The sequence below is a fragment of the Neodiprion pinetum genome, chromosome 3, assembly GCF_021155775.2.
Source record: "Neodiprion pinetum isolate iyNeoPine1 chromosome 3, iyNeoPine1.2, whole genome shotgun sequence".
Classification (NCBI taxonomy): domain Eukaryota; kingdom Metazoa; phylum Arthropoda; class Insecta; order Hymenoptera; family Diprionidae; genus Neodiprion; species Neodiprion pinetum.
The window spans coordinates 7110266-7131394 of NC_060234.1; the positions used below are offsets into that span (position 1 = coordinate 7110266).

A 21129-nucleotide genomic window follows, 5' to 3' on the forward strand; every position below is an offset into this window, starting at 1 on the left:
TCCAGAAAAGTAACAGTTTTTCGCATCTTCTTTTCACGACTGTTCCAATTGTTTGCAATTGGTAACTTACTGCAACAATGCGTCAAGTTGGCAAGTTTTCAGTGTTTAATGAAAACGTGCTATTGTAAAAGCTGGTACTAATCCTTTCAATCACAGATGAGGTCATTAAAGGCCTCAGAAGAATTTAGAGTCACAGCTACATGCATGATATTCAAATATCCGGTAATAAAAGTGAGGAAGAAACAGATTTTTAAAGAGTTTGCCAACTATAAGCTCCCGCAGCTCCAGCACTTTTTTTAATGGCTTCATCTGTAATCCACCAGCTTTTCTGGCAAGAAGATTCGTCTGGTGTGATTTATTTTCAATTGGATAAAAATAGACTTTGTATTTAGTTGCGATAGCACGTTAATGTCTGGCCACTTTCCAGACTATATAGTCGAACTCGTTACACTAACGTCTCTCGGACCTTTGTAATCGAGATATCACAGGCGCCAGGATAATTTTCGGTACGTCAACTTGGCAACACGAGTATACAACCACTTCCACACTATGGCGGTCCGCTATTTACACAATGGATGGGGTAGTGATTGAGATTCATTTTCAATTTTTCGAACACTCGGCACGTTCAATAGCGCTGGTACATTCCGGTTAATAATAACAGAGCTCAGTCGCTGGAAGCGTTCGGTATTGGAAATCGGAATAAATTATAGCCGGCGCTTGAGAATCGGATATATAGACGAACAATTCATTACCTGGCCACTCTCTGTCTATTACAAAGTCTAGCTAGCTGACTTAAATGGAGTAGAGTTACGAGTTTCTCATTCCAGTCACTTTATTCTTATACATTTATTGTGACTGCGCAATAACAAAGAGATGCAATAGCGTAACGTAAGATGCCAGATAAGCTATAGTGCGAGTAACATCAGACTGTTATTGATGTTTAATTTGAACGTTGCCATTTATTTATTCATAAGTCACTCGCTTGTGATAATTATTGGTCTTTGTGATTGACGGTATAATTTATTGTTCTCATACATATATTGCTTCTACAGGAAAAACTTTTTTTGTTTACAGACTGACATTAAAACTCAATCGTTCAGTTTACATTTTTCTCCAGAATTTACTTTTATAAATAAAATTCAACTCCAGGAATTTCGGTTCTCTTTTCACAAAATTAATTGTAATATTAATATGTTGCCGGCATTAGTATTCTTCTGATGAATTTTTTCAACAGACTGTACCAGCATTACAGCTGATTCAGCGTTGAGAAAAATGATGTTTGCGAGAGTAAAACAACCTGAAAGGTTACGGAAAGAAGAATCTCGTAGCCAGAATGGGTCCGATCTCTTTTATTTTTGATCTGGTACTAAATTTAATAGCCATTAGGTAAAGGGACATAATGAAGTGCACCGCTAAATTTAACCGACGAATGGCAAATTATAACGAGGTATTCAACATAGGATAGTATTAATCACGCCTCGAGCAACAACGAGGGTGAATATAGGGATTCTGTTGAAGTCAAGTTATATATTTTACGCGCCTTCCACCGACTATAAATCGTTGGCTAGAAATTGCGCTATTGGAGCCTCCTTCTGGCGTTGTCTGGTCCCCCAAATCTGCCTGCGTCTGATTTATGCAGATTGAGGGATGGCGCCGTTCACAATTAACATTTGATTTGTAGAAAGGCTCAATGTCGACCTTAAAATCATACCGACACTGGTCATTTCTGAATGAATCTTTTCCATAACAGAATCCAAGATCCAAAGTACAATTAATTATAGGTTCAATCAATCTACGTTAAAAATCTAAAAAACAAAGTCAAACAATTCAACTTTGCGAAGAATTATAATCCAACAATCTGACAGTTTACAAATATTTTCAACTATCTCAAAACTGCAATATCACAAAAATCATGTACTGTAATAATACTCCACTCTACAAGCTGATAATTTCACGTGTAATTAGCCAAGTTTGCCGAACAAGAGAATAGACACAATTATATGTACTGCATTTACAAAGATTTGACCAAGCAGATATACAATTAGCATGGCTCTTAGTGCCAAGAAACAAAGTTGAATCTCATTTGGATGACCATTTTCATCAGGTACGTTTAAAAATTAGTGACATAAAATTTGCGCGTAAAGCTAAACGAAGAATTAAGGATAAATAAAAAGCTCTCGAAAATTGAAATCATTCTGAATTTGAAAAACATCGTTAATTCAGCGATTCGTAATTCTGACCCATCGGAAATTCCACCGATAAAGAGTTTGCGTTCTCTGAACCGATAAGGTTCAACGTGCCAGTAAAAAGGAATTTCAATTACTCGAGACTTCGTCCGACGGCCTGAAATTGCCGAAGGAATTTAAACAAGCGGATCACATTGCCTGCATAATCTCGAGTTGTCTTCGGCCGAAGCAGGTTCGAGACTGTAAGATCAGCTCGTTGTTTTTTGCACAGTGTTCAACGAGATGTACGAAGAGTGTGACGGTTGTTAATCCGGCTCGGAGACGACGTCTTTGTACCATCTCGTCCGAAGAGAGCGGCCGGCTGATTGCTATTGACTAACAAGAAATCCCGGACTAGCCGATCGGAGAATGGTCGGGGAGAGAAAGAGTGAGAGAGAAAGATAGAAAGAAGAAGAGAAGGGAACCTGGGGAGCCGGTAGCGTCCAGGGGAAAGGAGGGAGCAATTACCGAGGCGTCTATTAGGTCTCACCGCGGGTGCCGCAGTTCTTTTCGTGTTTCTTCTTCCTTTTCTTCCTTCGCCTCTGACCGGCTTTGGCGCCGACCTCCGAGGAGGCGGGGGCGGGATTTGAGCGTCGAAAGACGAGGTGAGGGCGACCCGACGCCGCCGTCGACGTCGTCGCGTGGGCCGAAGCCTCCCAACCTCCGGAGCCAACGGCGACTGGTTCCATCCAGAACTCCCCGTGGTCCCCGCGGAGTACGCCGGTCTGAAACACAACACCAGGGTTAGTCTCTTGTTACGCTCGGTGTGTTGCAAACGCGTCGACCGATCGGACCCTGATCGACCTGCCAGCCAGGCACCGCTTCGCAACTCGTATAGATAGATAGAATTACCTCGGCAACTGAGAAACTTTTTTCTTCAAATTCAACGACGTTTAACTTCGGCTTATGACGAAGATTTTCGTAACTTGTACGCAACGTAACTCGTGCACTTATCGTGCATGGTTTCGTAAGGCGCTTGCCAAATGTCAAGAATCGATTTTTGTATTTATTGTCACATTTCAGCTCAAGTATAGAAAAGGTAGCTTCAAAGATTAGGCCTTGAAGGAAGATAGGCATTTATTACACTGATAAATTAGTCTTTTGCGGTATTAGAAACATATCGAAACCTGGATATATCCTGCATATACCGATTTAATCATGATTTACAAGTCTTATACGAGTTTAGAGCTGTGTTGGGATTTCATTAGCAATGAATTTCCTCGTAATGTCTCATTGTCGGCTAAGGATTTAATTGACAATATAAATTCAATTAGGGTTCGCTGCATCGTTAAGTCGTACTATGAATGAAAGGTAAACTGGTGCAACACAGCATCGTTGTTGAAAGATTTCATTTGCACGCTTCGTTCATCAAGAATTTCTTCTCGTTACGGCTTCACATATATTACACAAGCATTATCCTCCCACAGATATCCTCACTAATCGCTATTCCTTTCTCGTAAACGCAATTAGCCTCACGTACTATTGTTATCAACTGGCGAAGATAACGATTATGTAGGCACATAAGGCAGGTATTTTCATGTGAGCAAGTAACATTTAAAGAGATGATGAATAATATGCATTTTAAATCTGCCGTCTCCGTTTACAAAGAAGAATTGTAGGATCACCAGTATAGTGCATGTGACAGTCTCACCTTTAATGACCTGGTCATTTGTTTAGAATTTAAGACTTTAGGCAATAGTTAAGAGATATTTTAAAACGCTACGTCGAGGTAATGAAAATTGAACGATGTGTTACAGCGCTATTGTCTTGCAATATTTTCACCAGGAATTTTGTGATGTAGATCTCAAATTCGAAACACTGAACGAACCAGCATTACACACATTCTAGAATTCATAAATTTCAGTCGACAAAATTTCGAACAATTTAATTATAATGTTTAAGTTTCTAATATTAATCACTGCTGAATAAATGCTATCACAATTGCGGATGAAATACTTCATGCAGAAATTTATTGAGAATGTTTTTCCGGAATACGACGCCCGACGAAGTTGAACTAGGATTGTTGTAAACAACCCTAATAGGGCCTGTTTAGGGTTTCCGAAGCTTGCCTAACTTTCAGAGTGTAAGGGTCACTAATTGTAAAGCCCACCTACAAGGGCTGGATGAAAGATCTTCGGGGACACGCACCCTAACAAGGACCTGACATACGGAACGTCACGTGTCCGATCAGGCCCTTATTTATACGCATCACTCGGACCGTCAATTAGGGGACTTTTCTAGCCTTGTTAGAATTTCCGCATAGGTAAGTAGACCCGAATAGCTCCTGGCCACCTCCATAAAATTTCTTCTTAAGTAATCGAACTCTAAATCCCTTCAACTGCCCAATATACGACTGAAACCCAACTCACAGCAAGTTTTGGATCAGTGGTTCTTACGGTACTTGGTATACTTTATCGATGAAAAATTCAGTTTCACGTAGATGAAAGCCCTTCTGTACCACTTGCATCCGTAACACCAGATCGCTAGTGGTACCAAAATCACCGAAACCGGTAAACCTATCGAACGTTGATAATTTCGTTGCGAAATGGTGTTTTTTTTTTTTTCTTTTCTTTTTTTATTCATATTCCGCCGGGTCGACGTAACGAACTTGAACTTCGAGTCAGCCGTCCACTAATTCGTGGCTTCAGGGTCTTGGAAGAAAAGCGAGAGCCGACCGATTCGGTCCGGTGATTTTGTTCGTCGGTCTGCGAGAGATGAGATTCAGCGTCGCGTATCCCCCGCATAGTTCCGGGAACAATGGGATAAAAATGGGCTATTCCGCGTCAACCGGATCAGTCATCTCTCAGATATTTTTTTAATTTGGCATGTGGATTGTGTAAGGGGAGTTAGATTTTTGTGCCAAAGCGCGAATCTCATAATGCAAAATTCGATTTTTTATTAACAATAACAAATTAGACTCCCATTTTTTTCAAAAATTCATAACTTCGGCAACAAATTAGATAAAATTTTTTTTTTTTTTTCAAATTACGCGGAAAGCTCCATAGAATTTAAAAAAAAATACGAAATGGTAAAAAAAAGTTGTTATCAATTGTTTATTTAACAATTAATTTTTCAAAGATTTTTAAAACAGTGACCGACACGATCAAAAAATTTTTTTAAAATTCTGACATGTTCCTTGAACTGTACTACAACCTGTGAATTAATTCCAGAGGGGTGTTTTTCTTCGTTTTCGAGTAAAAAATCATTAAAGGTGTCGATGCGCATGAAATTGCGGCGCGTCGAGTCTCTACGTAATGGCGGGCGGCCGGTTGCCGTCCACCGCTACCCCGCGGCGGCGTCGCGGCGTTATTTTAGAGTCATTTTCACGATGTAGGACATGATTGAAAAATCTGAAAAAAATACTGTACCTTCACAAGGCCTGCTCAAAGCGATAAGTGAAGTTTCAAGAATGTGTTTTTCACCGTTTTTTTATTACAGAGATTCGAAATTTGTTATGACGCATTATGATTCAAACATGAATTACGAACACAGGTCAAGTGTTGTTCCAGGATATGGAATACCTGCACCTGTGCATGCGTCACCTAAATCCTTCACTATCCAGGTAGTCCAGGTAGGGTCACCACCTCGATTCCGCGAAGGGGTCATTTGGCTAAAGTCAGGTACATTGAATTGCACCTGCATTATGTTAGCCCCATTGGTGGAATTCAAGCAATTAGAAGAGTCGTTGGGTGGGTGAAGCACTATATTCCAGGATATGGAATACGTCCACCTGTGCATGCGTCACCTAAATCCTTCATTATCCAGGTAGTCCGGGTCACCACCTCGATTCCGCGAAGGGGTCATTTGGCTAAAGTCAGGTACATTGAAATGCACCTTCATTATGTTAGCCCCATTGGTGGAATTCAACCAATCAGAAGAGTTGTTGGGTGGGTGAAGCACTATTCTGAACGAGTATAAATTTCGAGCATTTCAAAATGCATAACATTCAATCGAATACCAGTGTAGCGATCAGTGCAATACATCGTCTCATTCTTCACACAAGTAATTCATTTCTGAAAGCAATGTCTACAACAGATGTGAAACGGTGCTGTAATCCTTTCCAAAGAGTTGGCCATAATTGGGTGCGAAATTTGGTAAAGCCAGTGACACCAGCATTACGGAAAAAGTTTCCGGACCTAGGAGAATATGTGTGCATGGATTGTCGAATAAAATTGTACAAATGCAACACAATTACTCCATCTGATAAAAACGAGGTAAGTGATATGAATCATAATTATGCGAGTGGTGACGATCTTGTTTCACCTTCACCAATTAGTGAACAGAGCAGTGTGGAAATGTTTCTTGAGAATGATATCGGGCAAGAATTGTTGTGTGATGTGAAAGAATTGTTTATCAACGCGAAGTGTGTCGCGGACAAAATTAAATATCTCACAATGACTCCTCGTAGTTGGTCCATCAGAGAATTGGAGTTACAATTTGATTGTTCATATAGAATGGCTCGTAAAGCTAAAATATTGCAAAGTGAGCGTGGATTTGGATCCTCCCCAGATCCAAGACCATCTCGCACTCTTTGTGATGATGTTGTCTCTCATGTAGTGGAATTTTACTGTTCTGATGAAATAAGTCGGATCATGCCTGGTCAGAAAGATTTTGTCACTCTTCGCGATGTGGATGGTTCAAAACATCAAGTCCAAAAACGACTTGTTTTGTGTGATCTGAAGGAAGCTTACGCCGCGTTCAAGCAACAGCATCCGAATGATAAAATTGGATTTACAAAATTCGCGGAACTCCGCCCAAAGCAGTGTATTTTAGCTGGACCAACAGGAACACATACAGTTTGTGTTTGCAAAATTCACCAGAATGTGAAACTTATGTTGGTGGCGGTTAGCTCAATTTGTCAGACATTCAAAAGAACGTACCACGATTTGATAAAACAGATATCGTGTGACTCTCCAAATCCTTTGTGCTATCTCGGTGATTGTAGTAGTTGTCCAAGTTTTGATATGGTTACACACGAAATGGAAAGTTTATTCGACGATAATTTCGTAGAAAGTATTAGCTACAAACGGTGGACTCATACGGATCGATCTGTTTTAGAAACGATCACGCAAGAAACGGAAACGTTCCTCGAGACGCTAAAGGAACAGACGATAGCCCTCAAGAAACATGATTTCATTGCTAAACAGCAAAGTGCATATTTGAAAGACAGAAAACATCGTCTACAACCAGGGGAGTTCTTAGTTTTGGGTGACTTTGCTGAAAACTATGCATTTGTTGTTCAAGATGAAATTCAAAGCTTCCACTGGAATAACAATCAAGCTACCATCCATCCTTTTGTTGTGTATTATGTTGAAAATGAGGACTTAAAGCATAAAAGCTTCGTTATCATATCAGAAAATCTACAACATAATACAGTCGCGGTCCATCTGTTTCAGAAGAAACTAATCGGTAAGCTTTTTGAGTTCTTCGGTAGTGAAGTTATCAAGAAAATGATTTATTTTACTGACGGTGCTAGTGCACAATATAAAAATAAAAGCAACTTCATTAATTTGACTCATCATTTTGACGACTTCAATGTCGAGGCTGAATGGCATTTCTTTGCAACGTCACATGGAAAAAGTCCATGTGATGGCATTGGTGGAACTGTGAAAAGATTTGCTGCACGTGCAAGCCTACAGCGGCCCAATGAAAATCTTATTTTGACTCCAAGGCAATTATTCGAATGGAGTGTGAGTGCATTAAAAAATATCGCATTTGACTTCTGCAGCAACAGCGAACACGAAGAACATGAAAAATTATTGAAGCCGCGATTGAACCAAGCAATAACGGTTGAAGGCACTCGACGATTCCATTCATTTTTACCTCTATCTATAAAAACTGTAGAATGTAGGGTTTACTCTTCCTCTGATGAGTCATTTACCCGTAAATCTATGCGCTAAGATAGCCATGTAAGTTATGACGAAAACCTTTGCTCACATTTCTAAGTTTAATGCCCAGTTTGATCAAAGATTAATAGATTGTATCCATAGAATAAGCGATTTATTTGTATGAAATATATAATTGTAAGTGCGTTCATTTCGCAGCTTCCACATATCTTCGGGGGTGATTATAAGTACTAAAATAAGTAGCAAGTTATGTAATTATTATCATTTATGTGCACTCTCATGGTGCGTAACTGTTATTTTGAATCTCTGTAATAAAAAAACGGTGAAAAACACATTCTTGAAACTTCACTTATCGCTTTGAGCAGGCCTTGTGAAGGTACAGTATTTTTTTCAGATTTTTCAATCATGTCCTACATCGTGAAAATGACTCTAAAATAACGCCGCGACGCCGCCGCGGGGTAGCGGTGGACGGCAACCGGCCGCCCGCCATTACGTAGAGACTCGACGCGCCGCAATTTCATGCGCATCGACACCTTTAATGATTTTTTACTCGAAAACGAAGAAAAACACCCCTCTGGAATTAATTCACAGGTTGTAGTACAGTTCAAGGAACATGTCAGAATTTTAAAAAAATTTTTTGATCGTGTCGGTCACTGTTTTAAAAATCTTTGAAAAATTAATTGTTAAATAAACAATTGATAACAACTTTTTTTTACCATTTCGTATTTTTTTTTAAATTCTATGGAGCTTTCCGCGTAATTTGAAAAAAAAAAAAAAATTTTATCTAATTTGTTGCCGAAGTTATGAATTTTTGAAAAAAATGGGAGTCTAATTTGTTATTGTTAATAAAAAATCGAATTTTGCATTATGAGATTCGCGCTTTGGCACAAAAATCTAACTCCCCTTACACAATCCACATGCCAAATTAAAAAAATATCTGAGAGATGACTGATCCGGTTGACGCGGAATAGCCCAAATATATCTGAAAGGCAATGTTGCTCGCTATTTCGACCGAATGCCGTCTCGGCGACTAGCTGCGGTCACTTTAGCCGCCGCCTTGACCGTCTTAGCGTCAACCGTGAAAAGTCTCTCGGCGCCAGCGTTACAAAGCGTCGAGAAACGATTGCGGGTGGCGGACGGGACGAGAAAAGGAGAAAGAGGGCCCGCGGCCACGGATAAAAAGGGGCCTGACTCAGCACGGCTTGGGCCCCAAGTTCCGCTTCTTTCTTTTGGCTCACCGCAGACGTGACGCCCTTTGATCGCCTCTATAAGGAGAGATTTTCTTGCTGCGTAAGACGGTCCGATCGCTGCGGATCGATATTTTCGCCCGCGTCGATCACTCGACGTTGATCCAATCGTCTGGATCGATTTCACGATTTCCGCTCCGCCGATCGGATGAGATATATTTTCACGAGATTGATGATCGACTTCGTCACTCGGGATTCCCGTTGCACTAAAAAAATTGCATTCGTCATCGTAGTTGAAAAATCTGTTCTTTACATTTTTCAGTTCAATATGAACTCAACATCAGATTAGCGCGGTAGTTGCAAAGAAACATGATAGCGGTGATCGTAATGGAGAAGAACAACAATGTAGACAAGAGATTTTTTGATTATAACTGCAAAATTCATTTTCACCTTGGACCAGGAATTACATATATTTAGGTTATGGTGAAAAATGAGAATAATTAAAGACCGTACAGTAATGTCAACTAGAAATAGTAGCGATGCTCACCCTTTGAACAAAAAAAAAAAAAAAAATTCGAAACCTAACGCAACGTTTAAAAAATTTACGTAAACCTTCCTATCAAATGTAATTGCTGAGATTTACATTTGGGAAGCAAAAAAACCATCATGGAGTACATCTAACTTTTTTTTATTTACAATTTGATAAATTGAAATGTCCAATCGTCTTTCCACGTGAATTATGAAGCGACCAACGGATCTTGGTATAACTGGATATTCACTGCTGGATACTTTGACAATTTCAATTCCAACGCCACCGCGGGTATTAATAAGCAAGTGTTGCAGATCGAAATGAGAAACGTTACAGAGCCTGCATCCTGCACGCGTGACGGTGTTTCGTTTGTATATTTCATCGCGTATTTTTTCAACGTAGTCGTTTGATTTTTACCTAATTTATTTATTTATTTATTTATTTATTTATTTTTCTTACACGTTCCACGCAAGAAGCATTACGCTCCATTACACCCAGTGTCCATGCATCATGTTGGCATATCCTTGGCGGACCGAGCGTATCGCGTCGATTGGCCACCTACATGACACAGGTAGGTACATACATATATTCATGCATCGTGCATAACATATTCCGAATGAACAGATCGGAAACGTTGTAACTCCGCCATAAGAGATCCGAGGATCCAGAGAAGTCTGGTTTCGTCAGGCTTGCGGTGAGAACTCCATCATTCGTTCTTACCGATAAAGTTGAGTAATTATTCTTACTGGCATCCGCTGTATGAATTATTATAGCAAATCCTTGTTGCTCGGTTTATGAGGTGTGGGATGGGCGGTTTTAGCTGCACCAGGTTCACGCCCATGTTGGCATGTGGGTTAACGCCTAACGTGATTACGCTCACATTGCACCGCGCACATGTTCAAGTGCACTGCAGTGTGCCTCGAGCTGCAGAGGTGGGTGAATTATTACGCGAAAAAGGGCGAGCTTACACTCCGAAGGGGAGAAAATTACGCGGACTTTAAATATGGCGCATCGATTCCCCGTTAACCGTGGAGAAGATGTACATGGGGGTACATAGACAAGGTGGCGACAATTTTTCTCAAATAAAATTCCCTCACTTCTCCCCCTGGAAATAATTCAAAATTTTCTGATCTATTTCCACCAAAGGAATATTGACCTTTTGGAATCGCAAACCACTTTGGATAGCAGTCACTTTAAAATCGAATGAAATCAGTTGAAATCATTTCAGTCGCTTGTCACCCGGCTTGCGAGTAAATACCTCCTAGATTTCCACTAAATTTAGGTAATATTGGGTGACTTTTACGACCAAAAGCTCCAGAAATCGTGCAATTTCTACGCACAAATTTGGATTCAAAGACACATAGTATTGCTTCGTTTCACAAGAATATTTAGAAATTCAAAAATTTTATTTCCGAAGGTTAGCTTGGCTGAATTTACGACGAATAGCTGAAGATTGAAAACAACTTATAAAAAAAGTAAGTTTTTCGCGATGGTCCATCATAAATTCCATCCCTAACTTTTTCCTGATTTATTTCGATACGCAAAATTACCCGACTATTCCCGGTTTTTCCGGTCTGTCTCCACCCCGATATAGAGTCGCAGGGATGAAATATTGAGGGGATCCTGCGAATTTTTGAAGTTTTTTTTTTTTTTATTTTTATTCCTGTTGCGATTAAAAGAAAGTAGAGAGATCCGGAGAAGAGAAAAAACTCATCGGGGAGCTGTACGGGGCCTTTGCACCTGGTAAAAGCCAATCAAGCCGTCACGGTAGGCCTGGCAGAGATTTAATTGAAAAGTTAATTGCGAACATGATCAATTTCGTTATTATACCGCGCGCGCTTATATCGGTTACGTAGAATATTCACTTTAATCACCGAGCATGCTAGGTAATTGGAATAATTGGCGGTAATGAATATCCCACGACAAGAGGCTTCCTTTCCAAATTTATTACGTATGCATTTTTTCGCAATTTTTTTTTTACTCCCAAATATGTTCGAACGTCAATTTTTGTTTTTCTAGCTTCATGGCAGAAATTTTACATCAGTCTCTGTATTTCGGGAATAAAATTTAACTCAGTTCTAAGGTTTGCAAAGGCTTTCGAAGGATTTTGTAAAAAATTAGACCGAAATCAACAAACTATAAAAATAATTCCGAATATCGTTTGTAGTTTGAATATTGGATTGTCTTCTTCCATTTTTTTGTGATTCGTTTTATATTCTTCGAACCCAATGAAACCTTTATCGTCTATTTCAGAGACGATTTTCTCAGTTTTTCTCATAACTTCGAGTAGCGAAAGAAATTTAATAATCGCATTACTTCGCTTGATTTTTAATTAGAATCAACGATTTTCGCATTGTATTTTTTAATTCTCTTTTGTTTCTCTTTCATCTCTTCAACGATACGATATTTCATCCCTCGCGTCACGTGGAAGCTACTGCTATTATTACATTCCGTTTGGTTGCAGAATTCATTCAAGAAAATTCTTTCAATTTATCCAACCAATTAATTAGTAAAAATTGTTAAATCGCAGCAATTTGTTCTTCAACGTTATAATAACCTGACATAATACATCCGTGCGTAATAAATATCCACTTTGCAGCCGTGTGACAAAATCATTAATTGCAACTGAGTGCTCTTTTTCCATAAACTCATTCAAGCGTTAACAAGTGAACACGTAAAACGCAAAATCGACTGATCTTAGAAGGTTGGGAATCACTTAGCAATGCTGCAAATACCTTGCTACGGGTTCGACGAACTGTTTCGAGGATAGAGCAGTATCGTATAAAGGCAACAACCATCGGGGATTATCATTCACGAAGGGAAGTTATCAAAGGCTGGAATCAGCGGGGGTTAATTGGTTGGGTTAATAGGGAAGGCCAAAAACTAGAGACCGAGACAGTGTATTAATAGCCTGACGGCCAGAGGGTAGATTCGTGGCAATTTTGGTCAGACGAACCCGGCCGGGATTTAGATTTCCAACGAGATATCAGCGAATCTACGCAGAGGAGATGGTAGATTTTTTTGTACGACTTGCTTCACCTGACGACGTAAAATCGAGCCTTATTAAAGGAAGAAGTAAACTCACCGCAAGTCAATAATTACCGACATCCTGTCCCGGAGTTGCAGAGGATTCGCACCGCAGTACGATTAACACGCGCATAATAAATTGTTTGTAACATCAATAATGCTAATGCGCGTTCCGCGTTACGTTTTAATGGCGTCGAGGGTTCCGGTATAAACTGCATGATCAAGGATAATGCGGCAGCTCTCCACGTACTGGACATATTAATTCGATTAAAATGTCGTTGAAGGATCTCTTGACGCACTCTCGAGTCGAGATGTAACTGATAGAACTCGATTCCCCTGGAATTGAGGACGCTATCAATTATATTGCTGTATCAATTTACATATCAATGTTCGATCCGCGCTTCATGCAACCAACAGCGGCCACTTGGCGAGCCACTATTTGCAGATAATGTCCGCACAACCGGAGACCGTTTCACTATTATAAACCTCTCTCGGCAGTTGACAGCCGTTTTGCTAAAATAGATACGATTATCGGAATATCGTTTAACACCATTTGCTTTTGGACTATCATAATTAGTTTTCTTTGGCAATTGTTCAGACTCGTTTCAAAGATGACTGGGCTGGCATTGGACCTATATAGATTTTTCTACGTGATCAAAATCTCGTCTAGGCTTTGGAAAATCTAGTATCACTCAAATCCACGATTTCAAAAAGAGAAATAATTTTTACTCGCGAAATGTACAGATAATTAACCAATTTGTAAATAGTTCAAAATATGCAAACATTGGAAGTGCTGCAGCAACAAGAGCTCAACAAATAATCGATGTTGCAGAAAGTGCAACCCTGCAGTCAAATAAAAATAGGGAATTTTAAGAATTTTGCAATATTGGGTTTGTTTATTTTGAGTTTGATATTTGGAATTATCGCATTTTTAATTTCTCGATTGAACATTCGAGCAAGTACAGTTCTCAATTTTTATTCATTTTCACTTGAATCAGTTGAAATTTTAGGTGACAAAAATAATATAGTTTTGATTTTGGCAATTCTGCGTATCAGTCTTGACATTTCTCAGCGAAAAAAATAAAATCTGAAATTTTGATCACCCGATTGTCGGAAATTTGATTTTACTATACTCATTCGATTATTTTTGATACATTATTATTCGAGTCATCATTCCCCGCGTTGCATGATCTTTTTTAATTCCACTCCCACCCTTCGTTCCAAACAATTCTGTATTGAATACTGATTCAAGAACGGTATAAATCGTGAGTGAAACGGTGCCTCATCGGGGTCCGATATGAGCTTGTAGCTCGCACAACGCAGCGGCGTTTAAAGGCGATAAATAAACCGGCGTCAAAAGTGCCGTTCAAGAAATAATTATCCATAAAATATATCAAGACGCCCGCATCCGCGCCGGTATCCCATAAATCTTGAAATAACCGCACTGTATCCGGCGCGGGCGGCGGTATGCATGATGCGTCTAAGATATAAGTGCCGAACCTCCAGGCGTTGGGGTACGTTAGAATTTTCAGGTGGTTTTATAACGTACTAGACAAATAAGCTCCGCACCTTAAGAGGATGCGATAATCCGCCCTTACCGACCGAGTGAAACGTTACTCATTCTGACTATTTCACTCGTGTGAAAATGTTACAAATTACGCCATTCTACTTCACAATGCTGAGCAAGAATATGGAAGAAGTCTTTTTTCGTGCGAGAATAACGCTAGACGTTTATTTCTACTATTAGTCGTAAGCCAATTACATGGTTGCATTCGATGGCGTTATTATTACGTGAAATTAAACGTTTTTTTTTTTCATATTTATGGTTGACATCGCATATAAATTGAACGAGATACGACTTTTTCCGTTCAACTATAACACATTTTAAGAGATTTCTATAGTCCTTCTTTACCCAGGGAGTAAAGCGGCCATCCTCTTAGGAGTATGCTTACATAGTCAGCTTTTACTGACCGAGCAAAATATCACTTATTGCGTGCATTTATCAGAGCAAATGGACTATTGTAAAGCAATACAATAATGTTGAAAAACTTTTTGAAAATGTATTCTCATATTTATTACTCGTATTAATTTTCTTACAGGGGTACATTATCTGGTCTTACTTTTGCCTGAAACAGTCACGTGTTGATTGTATTTCTGTCGGACATAGCTTTAAAATTGTGCCGAATGCGACCATTTTGGTTCAATCATGCATGGTCTATGAAAATAGCCCAATTAAATGATATTTTACTCAGTCGATAAAGACTGACTACAACATGCAACGAACGCTCTGGACCCGTGAAATATTATCGGAGTAATGTATGAAACTTAGGTTTAAAATTTATACGTGAAGTGACGCATTACGGGAGGGGTTAGGAGGCGTTTATATCCATGGAAAAATAGGTCACGACTACCCCTCCAGGGTGATCGTAAATAAAATCTGCGTGCAGCAGATCATCTTCCCAAGAATTATCTCCTTTTGTTTTTCTTTTTATCCGTGATACATTATAACAATACATTTTCATGCGCCTGTGTATAAAAAATAATAATAATAATAATAATATCAACCCCCAATGCGGAGATTTTTTCTTCTTTTCTCATATTTTGTTGTTTCATTTTACTTTGTTTTGTTTCGGCTTATTAATTTCGACTCTGGGATATACACCGGATACAAACGTTTTACGACACAGTGTCCTCGCTGTCAAATGTTTTTCGTTTTCTTCTCCATTTTAACGTTTCGCAAACAACCGATGGATTGTGATAAGTGCATATTATTTTATTCGAATTGTGTACAATGTGTTTCAGACAGAGGAAATTCTTTCTTAAACAAATTCGAAAACAAGCATGCCCGCGGGATCTCAATTTTTACATTGGTTACTGTTGAGGGTATTTTGAACTTTCACTCAACAATCGTTTCAGAATAATTACGGTATGTTGAGGTTTAGAAATTGGAGACACTCATTTATGCATTGCACGAAAACTGCAGTCAGGAAGTTTTGTCGAGCGTCGTTACAAGTTTTAATTGGATATTTTATTTCATGGTCCATATTAATGTTCCTCATCATTTTCAGGTTTTCTATTCAAAACGTGAAGTGCGGAAGAAATATGGAAAAAAATCTGCAAATCAAGACAAAACTTCTTCCCTGTATTATTAATGATTGTCATGCAGTGTATTCGGCTGAGTTCGCTTCACTTTCGTATCTCCGTAAAGTAAAATATTCTACGAGCAATCAAAAGTTCGGAATGGAACATCGTCGCAAGATTGTGAACATATTCCACAGTAGGCAGCCGGAGTTAATAACTGGATACCACTAAGTGACTGTAATGAAGAAAAGTGATAACGAGTATGCACTCGATTTTCTGGAACTGCTGCTGAACCTTTTCAGAACTGTATTTTTCGGTTGCGGTAAAAATGAAAACCGGTAAAGACTGTACGGTGACCACAACTGGGAATCCCCCTCGATGCTCGGTCGGTAAGTTTTGCAACTTTCCGAACCTGTCATACAACCTGTACTAGATTTTCTGGTACTGTTCCTGAACGAGTTCAGAACTGCATTTTTTGACTGTGGTAAAAAACTAGAAACCGGTAAATACTATACGGCGAGTACAATTTGAAATTTCTTTCGATGCTCAGTCGGTAAGTTTTTTAACTTTGCAAATCTGTCATAGAATCTGTACGAGAGATTTACCGGAAAATTTCCAGAATTACGTTATTCAGTTGTCGTGACAAACGTGAACCGGTTAAAACTGTACAGTGACCACGATTGGTAACACTTCTCGCGATGCTCGGTCGGTAAGTTTTGTAACTTCGCGAACATCTGTTATATTTGAGGAATGCGTTTCATTGAGCGAACAGGAGTCTGCACTCTGCCTAACGTCACTGTATTACGCTTGTGTCAGGGTGAACTAATAAGCTTTACTAGGCGATAACTCACCGAGGCGAGAGGTGGCGCACTATCTGGTGAACAGCTCGACTCTCTCCTGCAGTGTTGCGTATCTGTACGCGATACCCAGCCAGCTCCCGGGGGAACCCAAGATATCTATCGTAAACGCGGAAGAAGATTCCAGAAAGCGATTTACCTCCTCGTGTACCACGATTGTGTTTCGCACACTACCTCGTTCAATTAATTCAACCTGATTCAGGATAACGCTACGCTATTTACGCCGGGTTCTCATCCCCTTATTATTGTTGCTATTGCTATTATTATATCTCCGCACCGTTGTCTCACGTAAACTGTATTACGCCCTATCTACGTGACAAATTTTACCAACGCATTATGAAGACGTATTTTTCAAGGACACAGGAATTTTGATCTTTAAATACCACCTGGAGTTCAATGAATTTCACCACCCTTGATCGTTTGTTTGCTTTCGGTTTTGTTTTTTTTGAGAAATGAAAGGTCGAAATGTGCCGCTGTCATTTTTCGATTCGAATAAAAAGTTATCAAGTTTTCCAACAAAATAAAGTTTATTGTATGAAAAATGTACGTTCCAATCTATTCATAATTGGTCAGAACGTTTTCTTTTATTGTTTTTTTCAACTCACCTTTTCACCCTTCTCTTTATTGATATACTATATCTATTATCCCGCCTTTGCTGTTACAAAAAATTCGATTGGCAACGTAACAAAAAGAAATGTATTAACGAAAAATGAAACTGTAATATAATAGCTTGTTCATAATGACTTATCGATGTTTTTGTATCTTTTTTACTGTTATTTGTCAGTGCTTCTACTCCAAACCGGAAAATCAATGTACCGTTTAACCGTAAGAAGGTATTGAAACAAACGTAAACACCAAGAGGGAAAAAAGATATATTCGTCGACAACTTGAGGTTAAACGTGTATTTATAATAAATATTTAATAAATATTTTTTTCGAAAGATTTTAGTGAATCGAAAACTTGAAGCTAAGGATCGTTTTTCTTGATGTATGAAAGTATGACTTACAATTAGATAAAGCTCCTTTCAGGCATACATTTCACAGAGGATCGATAAAAAGATTTTGGCCTCTGGACCGAAATACTTACAAGTCACGATGCAGATGACGATAAGTGTTTCCTGCTGAGCAAGTGATTTATACGAGAATTAGAATTTTCGTCGCCGGTACTTCCCATGTGGGCGGTGCATTATTCCATGCTACTAACTCGCCACTCTCAAGCTACAGGACGGTGGATTTTAATCGCGACTCCCTCTTTTTGCGCTAAAATCCGGCGTTTGAATACCGCGCCGTTATCGACAGACTAGAATCGCTCGCTAATCACGTCACAATCGTTCGCGCATGTCCTGCCAGTCTATAAATTAATTTTATCGGTAACGATTAGACGGGAATCACGGACTGCGAGTGATATTTACGAGCGAATGGGTAACAATTAGACAATTTGCATTTCGAAAAATTATCACTTTGCAACAGTCGACCGATACAAATTATTTTTGTTTATTTTTTACGTTTATCTTCCAACGATCGTTAACTTGAGAACGTGCAGCTTGGCAGCATGATCATTTTGTCTCATTTTTTCCTAACAAAAATTCCAAACTAATTTTTTTATTCCAATTCACCTGCCGACACTATGATAGACATTTACGTAATTTTCTCAATTTTGTTCAAATTTGCAGAATTGTTTTATATGATGCATTTTTTCAATTACCTGTGTCTTTTTCAGACGGATGTAAAATATTCGCTCAATATTCACATCTTTTTATAATTTCCCAGAACACGATTGAGGTATGAATAATACTCTCAGTTCCACGTTTCAATTTTTTTTTTTTTTTTTCAACCATATTATTACGACAAATCGAATGTGTAGTTAAAAACTTAACAGTACCTGCAATAAATTATAATTTGTGGGTTATCAAGAAAATAACAAAATATATACACATTAAAATTATTTGTAGAAATTTTTTGACACGTTCTAAATAATCATATAATACGTAACTGTAATATGAACTAAGGAGCCATTTCAACACAAGAATTATCTGACACGCGAAAGATTTTAAATTCATATAATGCTTCATTTCTAAGAGCGTAGGTGGCGAATTTAACTCTACGAAGAAGAAACGTTTCAACGTGACTCATATATGGCTAATTTCGTTGTTCCATTCTCTATCACCATCTCATAAATTTATTCAAAAAAAAAAAAGTCTGACACGATCACGAGTAAGCCATAACAGTTCGGTTCGTTTGAATCACATGACAAATTGACGAGACGCGGCTCATTTCGCCCTCTGAAACCCAAAGTTTATAAACACGTTAACCTTCGCTATTTCGCGAGATGTATCGTAATTATCCTCTTTCCGAACGTGCACTTCACGAAATCGTCATCGACGTCACGGACCACGAGGTGGAATTCGTGAAAAATGCAACGCAAATGTAACAAAATATGCGAATATAAAGCCTCTGATTCACGGAATCCTCACGTGCCGATCCATTTTTCTTGTTAATACGCACGTTATTACAACTTTTCCCCCATAACGCGTCTAATTGATTAACTCGCGCTGCATGCGCGCCAGTATTCGCATATAATATACGCAACGCTTAAAGTTGCAGATCTTACGAGTGACGTTTCTGCCTACGTTAATTGGACCGGCGTGTGGCCTGTGCTGATTAATAATTATCCGTAATTATATGCTAACTGTATACTATATCTATTCACATATACGCGCACATATTCCTATCCGTCTCGACTCTCGACTTGCCGCGGTGAAAACCTGTTCCTCCACTTGCCATCGCAGGGACCTTAGAGCGATTTTCTCAAACCGACAGTGTATCATGGTTTCAAGATTGTGTGCGTCAAATATGCGAATTGACATGAAAAATGTACGCATGCGCGTCAAGGGAAAATTGCAGACTCTTTTTCACCACAAAGTTCAATTTTGATGCATCCGTATTAGTTTTTCGAAATCACAAAAAGTTAGAAAACTTCATGTTCGAACAGGTAATGCATATTTTAATCAAGCATAGAAGTACGAGATTAAGAAATTCTGAACACTATGAGTGGTCGAGATTCGTTTGGACACCGTTTTTATGAAATATTCAGTAAAACAGGTATCGGTAAATAAAACTGTTTGAATATTGTTGGAATTACGAAAAACGAGGTACGCGTAACCATTTTGCGCTATTGTCGATCCTTTTTTTGGTTGTTGCAACGCAAAAGCAGTCTGTTCGGTTTACTGTACTTTTTTAGTTGAATAAGGCTTTAACATCAATTTATTGCTGCACAAGCGTTAAATTTTCGCAACAGTTGCAAGAAAATCTAGTAACAACGATCGTAATGAGAAAGAATACTAACAGATACTAGACTTTCTGGTAACAGGTAGAAAACTAATTTTCATTTTGTACCTAGTACTATATTTTTCGATTGTGGTAAAAAATGAAAATATTTAAGGACTGAGCAGTAAGCGGAAGTAAAAATTTCTCTCGGTGCAAATTCGTTATAATATTTGACAACTATTCGCCAGTGTGGTCGAAAAGCTAGCATTTTTGAGCGTAGTTGGACTCTAGGATTCAATTCTCGGGAAGGAATTGACGTTGATGAGATGAAATATTGATGCAGTGAAACGGAAAATACTCCCCGCTAACCACGATCCGTAATAATGCCGGGAATTTGATACGTTGAGGATATTTTTCCGCTGATCTTTATCCCTTTTCGAATCGAGTACAGGAATAATTCCTGTTTCCAATACTCGACACCGTTTACAGGTAGCCATTTTTGCCCGTCACTTTGTCAGCCTTGACTCATTTAATTTATGTATCACCATCGAGCCCACTTGGAACGCAATAGTTGTATCTTCATTCGCCGTGCCTCGAGTGATACGCAATTTATTTCGTCTCTTTCGGTCAATCGATCTTTGATATTTTGCACTTTTGTATTTATAATTCAGCTCGCACAATATAATACTGTAAGTGTTTTGGTTAATGACGCGTTGGTTCTCTCGGTGAGTGAATTTTCGATAAAGACACTTCGAGGTGCAAGATAATCGTAATTTAATAGACCCTAAAACCATCAACTACTTTGAATGAATTGAAATTTGTCGTGGAAGTTAAACTGAGTCAAATAAAAGAATCGAAATACTTGTTGAATTTTAACATTTGGAAGCTTCATAGCTTCGAGAAAATTCCGAAACATGTCGGATACTATAGCGAAAATTTTTTTATTCATAGCGACAATTCATTCTGTCATACGTCAAGATATGACATTTCATTGTGAACCGCTCTATACACGATTTTCTGAAAACATCGGAAACACTTTGCGACTTGTTAGCGTAGAAAAGTGTGAAAATAAAAAACTACCGGTGTCTCGATTTTCTTAAATACAATTTTA

At 38.8% G+C, this 21129-nt stretch overlaps 2 protein-coding genes across 2 annotated transcripts in view; one reads left to right on the forward strand and one right to left on the reverse strand.

Annotated features, from left to right (window-relative positions):
- Positions 1 to 21129, reverse strand: part of LOC124215123 (ADAM metallopeptidase with thrombospondin type 1 motif B) — a 58647-nt gene that overhangs the window by 6575 nt on the left and 30943 nt on the right. Inside the window, exon 4 of the mRNA XM_046618111.2 lies at positions 2716 to 2950. Coding sequence (XP_046474067.1) covers positions 2716 to 2950 — 235 coding nt within the window. The remainder of the gene's footprint in view (positions 1 to 2715; positions 2951 to 21129) is intronic.
- On the forward strand, positions 5561 to 8502 carry LOC138190532 (uncharacterized). Its single transcript, XM_069134084.1, has one exon. It carries the CDS (start codon positions 6161 to 6163, stop codon positions 8123 to 8125), a length of 1965 nt encoding a protein of 654 aa, XP_068990185.1. The 5' UTR covers positions 5561 to 6160; the 3' UTR covers positions 8126 to 8502.